This window comes from Acanthopagrus latus, chromosome 6 (genome assembly GCF_904848185.1).
Source record: "Acanthopagrus latus isolate v.2019 chromosome 6, fAcaLat1.1, whole genome shotgun sequence".
NCBI lineage: Eukaryota > Metazoa > Chordata > Actinopteri > Spariformes > Sparidae > Acanthopagrus > Acanthopagrus latus.
In genome coordinates, this window is record NC_051044.1 from 14,301,975 (window position 1) to 14,315,131 (window position 13,157).

At 40.3% G+C, this 13,157-nt stretch overlaps 1 protein-coding gene across 5 annotated transcripts in view; it reads left to right on the forward strand.

The window, feature by feature from the left end:
• cacna2d2a (calcium channel, voltage-dependent, alpha 2/delta subunit 2a) overlaps positions 1-13,157 on the forward strand; it is a 168,183-nt gene that overhangs the window by 120,395 nt on the left and 34,631 nt on the right. For all 5 annotated transcript variants that reach the window (XM_037102137.1, XM_037102136.1, XM_037102133.1 and 2 more), the window contains 2 exons: positions 4,293-4,424; positions 4,649-4,706. In XM_037102137.1, the coding sequence (XP_036958032.1) occupies positions 4,293-4,424; positions 4,649-4,706 (190 nt within the window). The remainder of the gene's footprint in view (positions 1-4,292; positions 4,425-4,648; positions 4,707-13,157) is intronic.

Sequence of the window (13,157 nt, forward strand, 5' to 3'; positions counted from 1 at the left end):
AAGCTACTTTACATAATGTACCTCTTTCTTATTTTATCTTTATAGGAAAAGATCAGCGGATTTCTGATCATTCCCTCGATTCTCAATTTTACTGCCCAAAGTCACATGGAAAAATGTAAATTGTCAGCAAATAATAAACAATGTTAACTTCTCTTTACTTTAATCCATTGAAAATAACTTTCGCTTTTAGTTATGAATTATGGGTAATATGCTGAGTGGCTATAAACTCACTAAGGTTGAAAACAAGCTGTATTGTTGCCAGTGTTACCCTGCCTGTCTGTTTGAGTAATGTCACCTATATGTCAAAGGAGGTAAAACTGAACTACAGCAGCAGCACTTAGTCACTCTGTTTAAAAGTAGAATATGTTAACGCTTTATGATTATGGTTATGACTCTTCTAGGGGACTTAGTTAATAGCTTTAGCTATTACCATTATGGATTTCTTATGAGGGGCCACTTGTGTTCCACTGTGATATATTACAGGCCACTGTGCTTTTTTGTCTGTGCTCTGTGTGTACAGTAAACGCATTAAGCTATTTATATAATGTCGGATTAATACAGGGCGTAAGGCGCAGATCGCTGTGGATGGCTCTGTATCTCGGGTACATCAGTTTGAATAATGTGTGTATGAGAGGTTGGGGGGGGAAGGGGGTCATAGGATAGAGGTGGGGGGGGGTGAGAAATGATCTTGTGCAGAGATGCTCCATAAATCCCACTCATAATTGTTTCCCTACTTGGTGTGCAGTCTTGCTCCATAAAGGGGCAAAGCCAAGGGTGCTCTAAATGTCAGGGGAGCGGCACGTTGATGAATTACCTTTTAAAGATATCAGAGAGAGGCGCGTTTCACGTGAAAGATGAGCCCAACACAGGGCTCGGAGGCCCTGTCTGCCTGTGTGAGCATATTTCCCCCCCAGGGGAAATTTGTCTTTTTATCAACTGTCCTGAGAAGTCACGGCATATCCTTGCTGAATAAATCAAAGAGAATTAGTTTGCTGTGTTCTCTTATCTCTGATGTGACCGTTTTTCTGCAGAGATCACCCGCAGATGTGTGTTTTCGTATCCGTGTGTGCATGTGTTTGTTTGCAGAGTACAAATACACACAGTAGAGGTGGCTCACATCTGCAGGACAAACACACCTTTCAAGCTGGACAAAAACCCACTAACATCTAGATTTTGTTCCCTGGCATTTAGTCCGGGGCTGTTTGGCTGCTCTAACCTGTTTACGTGGGCACCAAAATAGAAAGCAAGATGTACCCATTTGTTACTGCACATGTGCAACTCTCAACAGAAATGAGAAAGAAGTGGGTACCTCGCATCTTCCATCTTTCCATCAGCAGCTTAGAAAGAAATATGTCTAATTAAAAATGTTAATGACTGATTTGTTCATGCTGGTATAGTATATAGTAAGTATATGATCTGCCACTTTCTTCTTTCGGTTGCCTGTTTTCCAGTGTGCTTGCTACATTGAGCATAACACACCAGATGGAAAACATTTAGATAATGAAAGGCAAACTTTACTTTACTCATGGCAAATGGAAAGGAGAAAAGGAAAAACATGCAAATACTGTATAAAGACTGACCGTGTCAATCAAGACAAAATACCACCATTGCTACTTTCCTCATGAACACACACAAAAATTCTGGACACAGACTGTAGCTTGTGTGTGTATGCCGCTGATAATCCTGACATTGCTATCCCTGCATAGCCAGAGTTTGGTTAATACCTTGATGTTAGTCAAGGTAGCTGAGATGGGGCTAGTTTTGAGCGGAGGTCACAGGCTGTCTCTTCGCCCTTGGCCTGTCTGGGACAGCTATCATTACAGAACCAGTGCCTCTCCAGATAAGAGCACCCACGACTTCACAGCACATAGGCTGCTGCCACCACTGCTGCAGCCACCTGCTGTGATAGCTCATGCTTAAAGGATAATACTTTTTACACATTAATCAGATGGCTCTTTGACCACAGAGTATTGCGTGACCCAGATGGAATTCAAATGCATGGTATGCTTCCCAGATTATCTCCACTCACAAACATCAGTGAAATTTAGCCACTGGTCCTGCTGGAGTGAGTCAGAGTCACAGGAGCAACTGCAGGCGAGTTTGCAAACTTGTGGAAAAAGTGGCAGAGACACTGAGATTGTCACTCATTTTCTCTGTTCTAGTTTAGTCTTTCTAGTTCTTTAGACCATCTGGACTCCTGGCTAGCATAAACACTGTTATGAGAGAACATAAAGCTCTTTTATTTTCTAATTCTGGTAAAAATGCAGTTTGGATTGTCGCAGAAATGTCACCGGCAGACACACATTCCTCAGGACTTAATCATCCAACAAACTCAGCATTTAAAGTTTTTTTGGTGGGGGTAGTTGTTCAGCTTGTTGTTCATCAAGGTGAGATCTAAATTGTTACACTGATTTTTTAATATGGGTGTGTGAGGTGAAGTTTCTTTTCCCTACCTTTCTCACAAGCAAGAAATGTTCCTTTCCGGGTGGTGAAAGCAGCCAGACGCTCGTGTTAATTTCTGTGTTGCTCTCCGTCAATCGTCCCCCCCCCCCCCCCCCCCCCGTCTCTCTGAGTTGTTTTTAAGTTTATCCCCATCTGTAGGGCTGGCTCTATCCTCCTCCGTTTCTTCCTTTGTATTTACGTCTATGAATTTTAAAAAACATGTTGAGGAGCTCCCCTCGGTGATGGCAGCAAATTGGCTTTCATATATTCCTATCCTCCAGACACTGCTTAGTGCTGCTGTACTGAGAGCTTGCGTTTGTGTGCATTTGTTTTACAGGGTGCTGGAGAGGAATGAAACTTTTTTTGTTTGGAGCTGCAATTTCAGAGAGAGTCTGGCAGCACGGAAACTGATTCAGAAGGAAAAATCAAAACAATATTGTGTTTTTTAGGTAATTACAGTGAAGGAGGTTTATTACCTCTTAACTGACAGCTCATCAAAGGCTGAGCAGTAATTGGAAAGCATGGGAAAAGTGGATAATGATCATTTGTTTGCATGAAATTCAAGCGAGTGGTTTGAAAAAAGCCGGACTTGTCGGTTCAGAGGCTCGTCTAGCTTTGGTTGGCTGAGTAATTAAATCAGAGCAGCAAGTGAAGTTCTGTTCAGCTCGCTGCCTCGTCTTGTTTCCTCTTTAATCAGGTGGCGATTAAACCTCTGCTCTCCCCTGTCCTCTGACTTCAGCTGAGCTATTAAACACAGACTGAAAGCATTCTTTGTTTGCCTCTTGGTGTGCATGTGCGGATGCATATTGTTTCTTGTTGTAAGGATAGAGAAGGCCTTATCTTGATCAAAATATGAAAGAATAAGGACAGTATAAATATAAGTTACATGTGTCTGAGGAGGCTCATGTTGACGTGATTGTGTTGTTATTCCACTTCTCGTTGACTAGATGATGAATACTTCTCTCAACAACCATAAATCCATTTTACAGAGAGCAAATGACCTGTGAGATGTATCTGTGACCCCACATTGACGTGTCAGGAACACACATGCACAAGCAGACCTTCTCTACCAAGTCCTCCATACATCCCCTGACAAAAAAAAACACACACAGTTGTGGATATTTTTGCTGAAATAGTTTGTTTTTCACTGCAAAACAATTCAGGAATGACATATGACCTCCTCCAAGGTCATCTCTGAATCATCCGCTGCACTCCTCAGAAATTATTGAGATCAGACCGATGCCCCGCTCAGACAGCTTACTCCAGTCGAGCTGCCTGCATGCATCCATTCTTATGTTCTCAGCTCACTGCTGCTGGCTCCGACAACAAGGTTGTTCAGCAAAGAGGGTTGACCTTTGGGCTTCCGACAAACAAAACCTTGTGCTTTGCACTTTGGCTACACCTCATTTGTGGTTCATTATTTGAGATTTTGGGGAAATCACCCTTGTTTCTTTTCAGTGTAGATGCAAAAATGTTAAACTGGGTTTAAATTAGATCACGAAAAACTGTTTTTTGCACCTGTAGTTAAATTTTTGTACTACTTTAAGGGAGTATTGCACATAATCAGCAGTCTACATTTCCTCTCCTATTTTTCATTTTTATAAACAGAGGCACATCCTGAGTTGTGCTCATTGAAGGAGGACCTCATTTTTTCAGGTATTATTGTGTCCTCTTCGAGCAGGAATCACAAAAACTGGGGACATAAAAATGTACAACTTCATCTTCTCCTTCTAATGTTCCACCTTTCTGTGTAAACCGGTCAATCAGAAAAGACTGAGCCTTAACTGTGTTAGCTAAATCACCATTGTGAGTTAAATTCTCTGTGTTTCTGTGTGTGTTTGCTCCAACAGCCCCAGTCATCCTAAATGAGTTAAACTGGACCCAGGCACTGGAGAGGGTCTTCATTGATAACCGTCGGGAGGACAGCTCTCTGCGCTGGCAGGTGTTTGGCAGTGCCACGGGAGTGACTCGATACTATCCAGGTAGGCCACAGGCGGGGCACTGAGTCAACAGTCTGCCTTATAACTCACGGCAAGATAAAGTCTAAATTGACCCTAGGCTGCAGAACATTGGCAATCTCTTATCAGATGGCTGTAGCTGGTAACTCGATAGACAGAATGAAATTATGATTACTTTGATCTAATCTGATCTGAAATATCCTACAGTGCACTGTATGGCCTATGATTTATTTTCTTGCTCTCCCCAGCCACTCCATGGAGGGCACCCAACAAGATTGACCTGTACGACGTCCGCAGGAGACCTTGGTAAGGTCCTTCTTTATTAGGACTTCTATTCATGAGGTGTTGTGTCTTCGCATAATTACAATGTGATTTTATGTCTTTCTTCCACTACTAATGCCTACTGGCCAATTCAGGGCGACCACTTAAAAAAATCGTCCATTATCCTCGTAATTTTTTCGTCAGGCTTTTATTTCCTGAAACGGCACATTTAAACTCTTCCAGGGCATTAACAGTGAAAATTACACTGGTATTGTCCTTAACCCTGGCTGTACTGTACATCTGAATAGTGTTGCTCAGAAATGCTCTAGTTTGAATCATCATCCAAAAAAACAAGCAAGCTTAGGCCAACTTTGATAATAGATGAGGAAGAAATCCCAATCTCAGTGCTATGAAAAGAGTAAAACACCTGGTTGTTCCAGTATTTCCAGTTATTCCAGTTGTTCCATCGTTACCTGAGGTAAGTGTCCAGGGAATATAATGCTTCTTCCTGTTTTGATTGGGCAATGGCAAACGCACTTCCTTTGTGCTGTAAATCATCTTTCATTTTTGCGAGACAGTTGACTCAGTGGCAGAACAAATTGCATAGTGAAAGTAAGGTTTATGGGAACAAATATTTACTTGGATGGTGTCATTTTTCTATAACCACTACACTGTGGAATGAGTAAATATTCCATAATGATGAGAAAAAATACAGGCCTTTAAAATACATAAACCTCAACACCAGATACACAAGAGACAATACAAACACACGCTCAATGCATACATCAAAAACTCAGTAACTCAAATAAGAAAATACAGACAGAACAATACAAGCACCAAATCATTCAGAGCTACGGGACTGGTCCCTCTTCAGTAATCGTTTCCGTTTTAAGAATTTATTTAAAATGGTCCCTGTCTGGATCCAGTTTGAGTTCTGCAGGTATGAAATTCCACATGACTGAAACCAAAACTGAAAAAACTGTCTGAAGAACAATTCCTGCTGGGTGCTTCAGGTCTAACAGAGCACGAAAGATTAGCAAATTTAATTAAATTGTTAAAATTACAACATGAGTTGTTGGGGGGTGTGAGTTTTGGACACCAGGTGTGTCCAGCTGAGCACTGAAAGTTCAGAGGATTGCGTAGCTCGGAGCAGACGGCCTCTAACCATCGCAAACAGCATCAGCAGAGTAAAAGTGAAGAAAATTGATGAAATTTAACTTGTCATTGCAACACCTTTGCTGTCAGCAGCAGCACTGTCATTCTGTCATAAAATTGTGACAAACTGCAGCGATCTAAGTCCAAACACACACTGGGAACACATTTGACTGTTTTTAATTGTGTATAATGCATAAGCCTTTTGTTCTTAAGATCATTTTACATCCTTATATCTTAATAATCTTTATCATTTTCATCTCATTGTTTAAGTGAAGATATCTATTTTGAATTACTATATGCACTTTTTCAATTTTGTTTATTATTATGATTATTATTGTTGTCATTATATCATTTTATTTTTATAGAATGTATTCAGTAATAAAAGAAAATGCCTCTGACAATTACTCTGTAAAGAACAAGTTTTAAAGAGGACATAACATTTTTTTTATAGTTTGCTCTAAGCTGACTGCAGCTCTGTACATTAGAGAGCTTTGTGTACGGTATGTGACAACATGTGCAAAAGGAAGGATTAAATCCAGTCTTTTATTAGGAATCCTGTATAGTGTTTTGTCGCTGGCTCCTGTAGACATCCTGTGCTCCTTCCAGCCCAGAGCTAAATGAATTATATTTCTAAATGGAACATTTTGACCCTAACCTGTATTTATCTCAGAAGTAATAATGTACTGTCTTTTACTACAAGGACTAAACAAGATAGGGGCTAATGTTTTTTATGAAAGTACTCACCTTTGACTGTGGTTCTCCGTGCAACAGCTGATCAGTGTACAGTGTGATGGGCTGGACAGAACTAGGCTGCACTGGGCCAAACAGCCCCCCTCAGCCGCCCTCCCAAGCTTCCTGTCCACCCTTCCAGGTTCAATCTACCTGCCACTGTCACATCGGCTTTGTGGCAGCACTGCCTGTTGCCTGGTTACAGGTTGGAGTGAACTGGACATAATCATGACAGCAATGTTGATTAGACCTGACCCCGTTTTCCATCTCTGTCTAGGTCCGGCTCAGTCTGAGTGGCTGTTTGAGGTCAGGCCAGGCTTTTCAGATGAAGTCAACGAGCTCGGACCAAACAAAAAACAAGAAGATAATACATTCTGATTACATTTGAGCTGAGCCCCATCTTAAAACAATAGATACATTCATCGTTATTGTAAACAATTTAAATGTAACTTCAGTTGCTTATTTGAAGTGCTGTCTAAAGGACCAGTCAAGGTTCAATTCATTTTTCCATTAAGGGATGGAAATTACAGTACTCCCATCTTAATAAACTACTGCTGGTTACCAAAACATAGGAAATACCTACTGATAGAATAAAAGCATAGATAAAATTAACATAAAACCCCCTAAGCTTCAGAGCAGCATTCATAACACTGAAGTTTGAAATGAAAATCAACATTGAAATGCTGTGCAGCACTGTTTGGAGATTTTTTAGTTTGATTCCTGGTGTAGTTGAAAGATATTTGACACCCTGTGAAGACTTAACAATCAGCTGTCTTTTTCAAGAATCACTTACCTTTAACGCAATTGTATAACAACATCACTAATTACTTTGATATGACCACAATAATAAAAAATACTATAACAACACTATAATAGCATATTACTAAAGTTGTTTCAACAAAAAAGATCACTGATCACTGAGATACCAGCGACCTAAATACCATCCATGCATTATTCACAGAAAAATTAACGAATCGCCCACCTCGCAGTGTTTAAAAAAGTTAGGACAAAAATCCTGGATCTGTCCCTTTTATTAACACCAAAAAATTAATGGGGTCTATTCTGGGCCGAGACCCACCCTCCATCAAATTTTCATTGAAATCCATTTCATAGTTCTTGTTGAATCCTGCTGACAAACCAACGAACGGACACAGATGAAAACATAACATTCTTGACAGAGGTGAAAATATAACAACAGACATTTGGAGCTTTACTCCAAAATTGATTGAATGTACAAAAAACGGACATTTGGAACAACCCTAAACACAAAACTACTGTATATTCTGAAATAAAACTTTGAGAAAGAGCTATCGACAACGAAGACATAATTCAACTAAAATCACAGTAAGTCCTCCTAGCATGGTAAGGTTCTGGTTATATTGTTAAACCCCCCGTTGACTAAAGTAGCGAGAATAATCACTTAGTCACTAAAGAGAGTCATGTTTTAACCATTAACCCTTCAAGCCCCAAGCCAATTTTCTAGGGTTAGGATTAGGGTTAGGGTGATTCATGAAATTTGATGTTTAGCTGTTTATTTGAGTAATGTTTGGGCTGTGTTTGGGTCATGTAAACATGTTTTTTACACGTTGTAGTCCAGCTTCTGCTGTTTAATTTGATATAAAATATGTTCTTTCATAATAAGTGCGGTAGTGGCTCTGTGATTGTTCTGTATGTCTTAAGGGTTAGGGTTAGGGTTAGGGTTAAAAACCCCAAGGTTCCCCAATTGGGGGTTAACTAATCAGTCAATCAGTCTTTATTTGTATTCCGCCAATTCACATTAAAATCTTTTTCTAATTGAAGCAGCTCTAGACCATACTCTTTCATTTATAGTGGATGTAGAATACTATGTCCTGTAAATTGCAAGTACATTCAGTTTTGTAGCAATAGTAGATTTATATTGATGTTACTCTTTTGTTAACATCATAGCACAGATTGTTTCCGTTTATGAAAAAACTGAAAAAAAAAAGTGGTTGCCACTTACCTCAGTGTATACAATTATCGGACTAACGAGGCATCCTCTGACAGTTTAATTAAGTTAACACCCAAAGTCTCCCCAGTGATCTCTCGTCACAGTTAGCCAACGCTATAGACAAGAAAAATGCTGGAAAACACAAGTCGCTGTGTCGCAGGAAAAGTTGAAAGGAGGATTGGGTCTCTGATCTGTCAGTGCAGCAACTGAAGTACATCCAAGATTAATTCTCCTACACATGTTTTGACTGGGGGACTCTTCCCAGAGACAGGAAGGAACAAGGAAAGAGAAAGATGAGATGGGGGTACTGAGCGGCAGCGGCATGTGTGACAAGGTTAGACGAAGAAAGAGGTGTGTTTCTGTTGCAGAGGAACACCTTGTCACTCCCCTTGGTCCTCCATGTTTGTCACTTCTGCTGAGCTTTTCCTCATGTCGGAGCCTTCGACACTCCAGTGGCCCGTTGCTTAGCAACCTGTACCCAGCCGCGCTGAGTGGCAGGGAGTGTCATGATATGTCAGGTCAGACTTGTGTGATTACAGTCTAACGTGCTGTCTCCTCAGCTGACATCCTCTGGAGAGATCGGCCAATCACACATTACCAGAACAGTTCACAGCGGTGACAGCAATAGGTGGAAGCATCTATCACGAGGACAGTGACACAAACGACAGCAGCGTGAGCATTTACACAAGTAGTACGGACACTAACATGGACACAAGTCATGCATCCAAGTAGTGACGAAGTCAAACTGAAATTTAAATTCTTCTCAGTTTTTGTGCGAGGAAATTGTAATCATACCACAGTTATTTGTAGTGTTTATTTTTTACCTTTTTAGGAGGATAAAACAGTTTGGGGAGAGGAAATCCAGATGGTTCCTTGCTCCTCAACATTATTATGCCTATTCTTATCCTGAAGCAATTTTTTTAATGTGTACAATACACATGCTCTGTGTACATATACTTAAAGCATAATATTATCACCCTGTTGTATCTGGAGGAACGTTCATTTCAGGCTCATGCTGATTTCTTTTTAAGGCCTTTTATTAACCAATACCAAGTTCATGCCATATATCTTCATGCATCATTAATGAGTAGCCTAATAGCTATAATAGATATTTAGACATTACCACCAAGATTTAAAGATAGAGTTTATGGGAAAATGATCAAAAAGTGATCATGATCATCGCTGTGCCCACAAGTGACAGAGAATAATGGTAAATACTGAAGCTTGGCAGTAGCAGTAAGCAACATTGGCAGACTTAAACCAGTCATTTTGCAAAATGTCACTTACACAGCAAGTTTGCAATCATGCTGTTAAGTTTGTTTTCCAGTGATGAATTGGTGGCTAGCAAGCTTGGTTAACTAGCCTTTACTCAGAAAGTGAAAGCTAACTTAGCAACTATGATTATTTTACTATTTTTACAGGTAGTCCTGTAGCTGTAGCTTCATTTTTTAATTGAATTATTGTCATATCCCAACTCTTTGGAATTGGATAGTAGAAGTACATACTGTCAGTGGTATTCACATCCTTCAGAGAACATTAATGTAGATAGCACTACATTTCAAGTGAAATTTAAATGTAAAGAGGCCAGGATAAACAACATCCAGGTGAAAGACTCTACAGGCGTGTACAGTAAATGATGTACTAGAACAGACAAACACAGTCTCACACATCCTCCCACACACCTGTCAGCACTGCTGCTGTTACAAACTCCCAGATAGATCAGATCACACAGGCTGATATGCCTGATAGATGCTGTTGCTTCACAAATAGCACTGTAGCAACAGCAATGCACAGATACAATCACAGGAACATGCTTCGGTAGCGTTTGCCCTGACACTGTCTCCAGGAAGACTCGCCCAGTCAAAGATGCGATTTACTATGAGAATTGACGATTGCTTCAGCACTCACGGCCCGTTTGTAGCACAAACAGACCTGTAGCTTTCCTGGGACAGATGAATGGCGGCGTGACTGACCAGGTGCACCTCCGAGGAGGACCGCCTGCCTCTACAGATGGGCTCTCTCCCCCGTCTGCTCCCCCACCCACAGCCCCAGGAAAATTAATGGTCCAGTCCACACACTTAATTGTCTCCAATTGCTCTGACATTAATTATTAACATTTGTCCATTATAATGTCTGTTCGTGTTATCAAGGGAAGCGAAGCAGAGGGTGATGTGAGGGAGAGAGAAAAGTGAAAGGGCGAAGAGAGAAATAACCAGAGACAGGCATGGAGTCCTGTTAGCCAAGCGTTGCAAAGATCCCATTACCTCCCAGGCTCACAACAGCATGTAGTCTATATCACATATTGATTTCTTCAAAAAGTCAATCTAACCTCTTTGTAAATATTATGACTGCTGGTCAATCCTCTAAACTGAGGCTCCCCAAAATACCATTCCCTATATCTAGAGCTTTGCATCCTCATCCTTTCGTTCTGCTCACCCCACTTCAGCAAAGAGCAGAAGTCCAAAGAAAGACTAGTGTGTTACTGTTGAGACTGAAGGTGACAGTTTGAGACCCAGTAAAATATTTGACATTTCAGTTCGAGCCAAGATGTGAGAGACACAGCGGGGGACTTTTTATTCCATCTTTCAGAGCAACAGTAACAGACTAATCCCAGTCTGCTCATAATTGATGCTGATGTATTCCAACACGCATGATTAATTCAATATTCTGTACTTTTTTCTTTCTTTCTTTTTTTTTTTTTTTTAGAGACGAAAGTGGATGAAAAATTGAGCATAAAATTTTGTGTGTGTTCTTCTTAGGTATAACCGAAAATATGGAAATGCGAATCTCGGTACCAACACTTCCAATAATCAACAGAAAGTGGAATAAATAAACCGCAGACAACATCTCTTTCTCCTCCAGGCTCTCTGGGCGCCATCCTCCTATATTTTTATCTTAATTCAATCTTTATTCGCCTGCCACATCCACAGGAGCACTAAGAGAGCAGCAGTCCATAAAATAATAAGCCCATCAGCACAACACAAATCCATGCACACATGGGAGCGTGCACACACGCACGCATACACGCACTCATACACACACACACACACACACACACACACACACACACACACACACACACACACACACACACACACACATCCTAGCAGTCTTTCTGTCTTATATACAGTTCTCCTATTATTCTGAGGTTACTCTGCTTACACCTACTATACATGATGCATGCATATCAGAGCCTTGACTGTGAAGAGAATTCACACATTACACACGTGCATGGTATAGATCATACTGTATATACATCCTGCTCATTATTTAGATGCACTGGACAGTACAATGTACAATGCAGCCATAAACATGGTCCACTGGAAAAGTGAACACACTTGCTGAATGTGTCTGCATCATGCTACATGTATCTATTGCATGTTTCTGAAATGTGTTTCGTAGATAATTCCTCCAATTTAAATGTAATGCACAACACTTTGTGGAATGGGTCAGGGTGCATAAACACAATCTCCAGAGAGAGTTGGCCCCCCGGCACAGTTAATGTATTGATTTTACAGCGCCGCGCCATGATAAAACTATTTCATGAATTCCAATGAGACTCCTTTACCAGACCGCTGCAAAAGCAGCAAAATACAATCACCACAACGCAGAATATGTCATTGTGTTCATTGCTTGTATAATGCATTTCTTTTAGATTTATGGGTGGTAGTGGGGGCAGGTTGTAAAGGGGGGGGCTGCAAATGTTGCTGCTTTAATCTCCTCTCATTTAGAGCGATACCTGGTTCCACCTCGGCGTAAAGAGCACATGTCTGCTGCACACACAAATCGAGCTTTATCTTGATTGTACATATTGTAATGGTGTGAACATTTTTATATCATGACCCACATGATGTATGTTATGGCTTTGTGCTTTTTTTTTCATGGCCATATACTGTAAGTCAGTACAGCTTCTGTGGCCAGATTACATATTATTTCTAACGATTATCTACAAGCTAAATGGTTTTCTGTCACAGTATGTAAAATAATGGGGTGGAAGTAACAAATTACAATTACCCAAATTACTGTAATTAAGTCATTCCCTGGGGAACTACTTTTATGAGCATTTTTTCAAGTCTGTAAGTGTACTTGTATTCAAGTAGGCATTACACCATGTAATCATAATAGAGTACTGAGTATTATTTAAATTAATATCTTAACCTCTCATCTGCATCTTTATAGCCAAAAAAGGCTGTTTGATCACAAACAGGCCAATGTAAAACCCAGACGTAGGGACAAACAAAACAAAACACTGCAGCAGTCTCAGCTTTCCATGCTTGTCCATGATCACTGAGCCGAACAGAACAGGAGTTAGAAGTACTTTGGACTGAAGATTTGAAGAAACAACATGATTTTAATACCAGTAGTTTTACTTGTAATTGAGGAGTATTAATTGCACTTGAGTATTTAAGAATGCTCATCACAAGCTCTCAGAGCTCCAGGTGATGTCTACGTATTGATTGTGTCAAACAGTCCAAAACTAAATTAGAAGAGCAGAAAAGTAGTAAATAGTAAATCTTGTAGCTGGAACCAGAAATTGTAATAAGTTAAGTCTTTTCTGCCTGATAATCGACTTTGACAAGCAATGCATCAATGTTTCATAGCAGTTAAGACTTGATCAGCTGCGCAAGGTATAAGGTTATCCT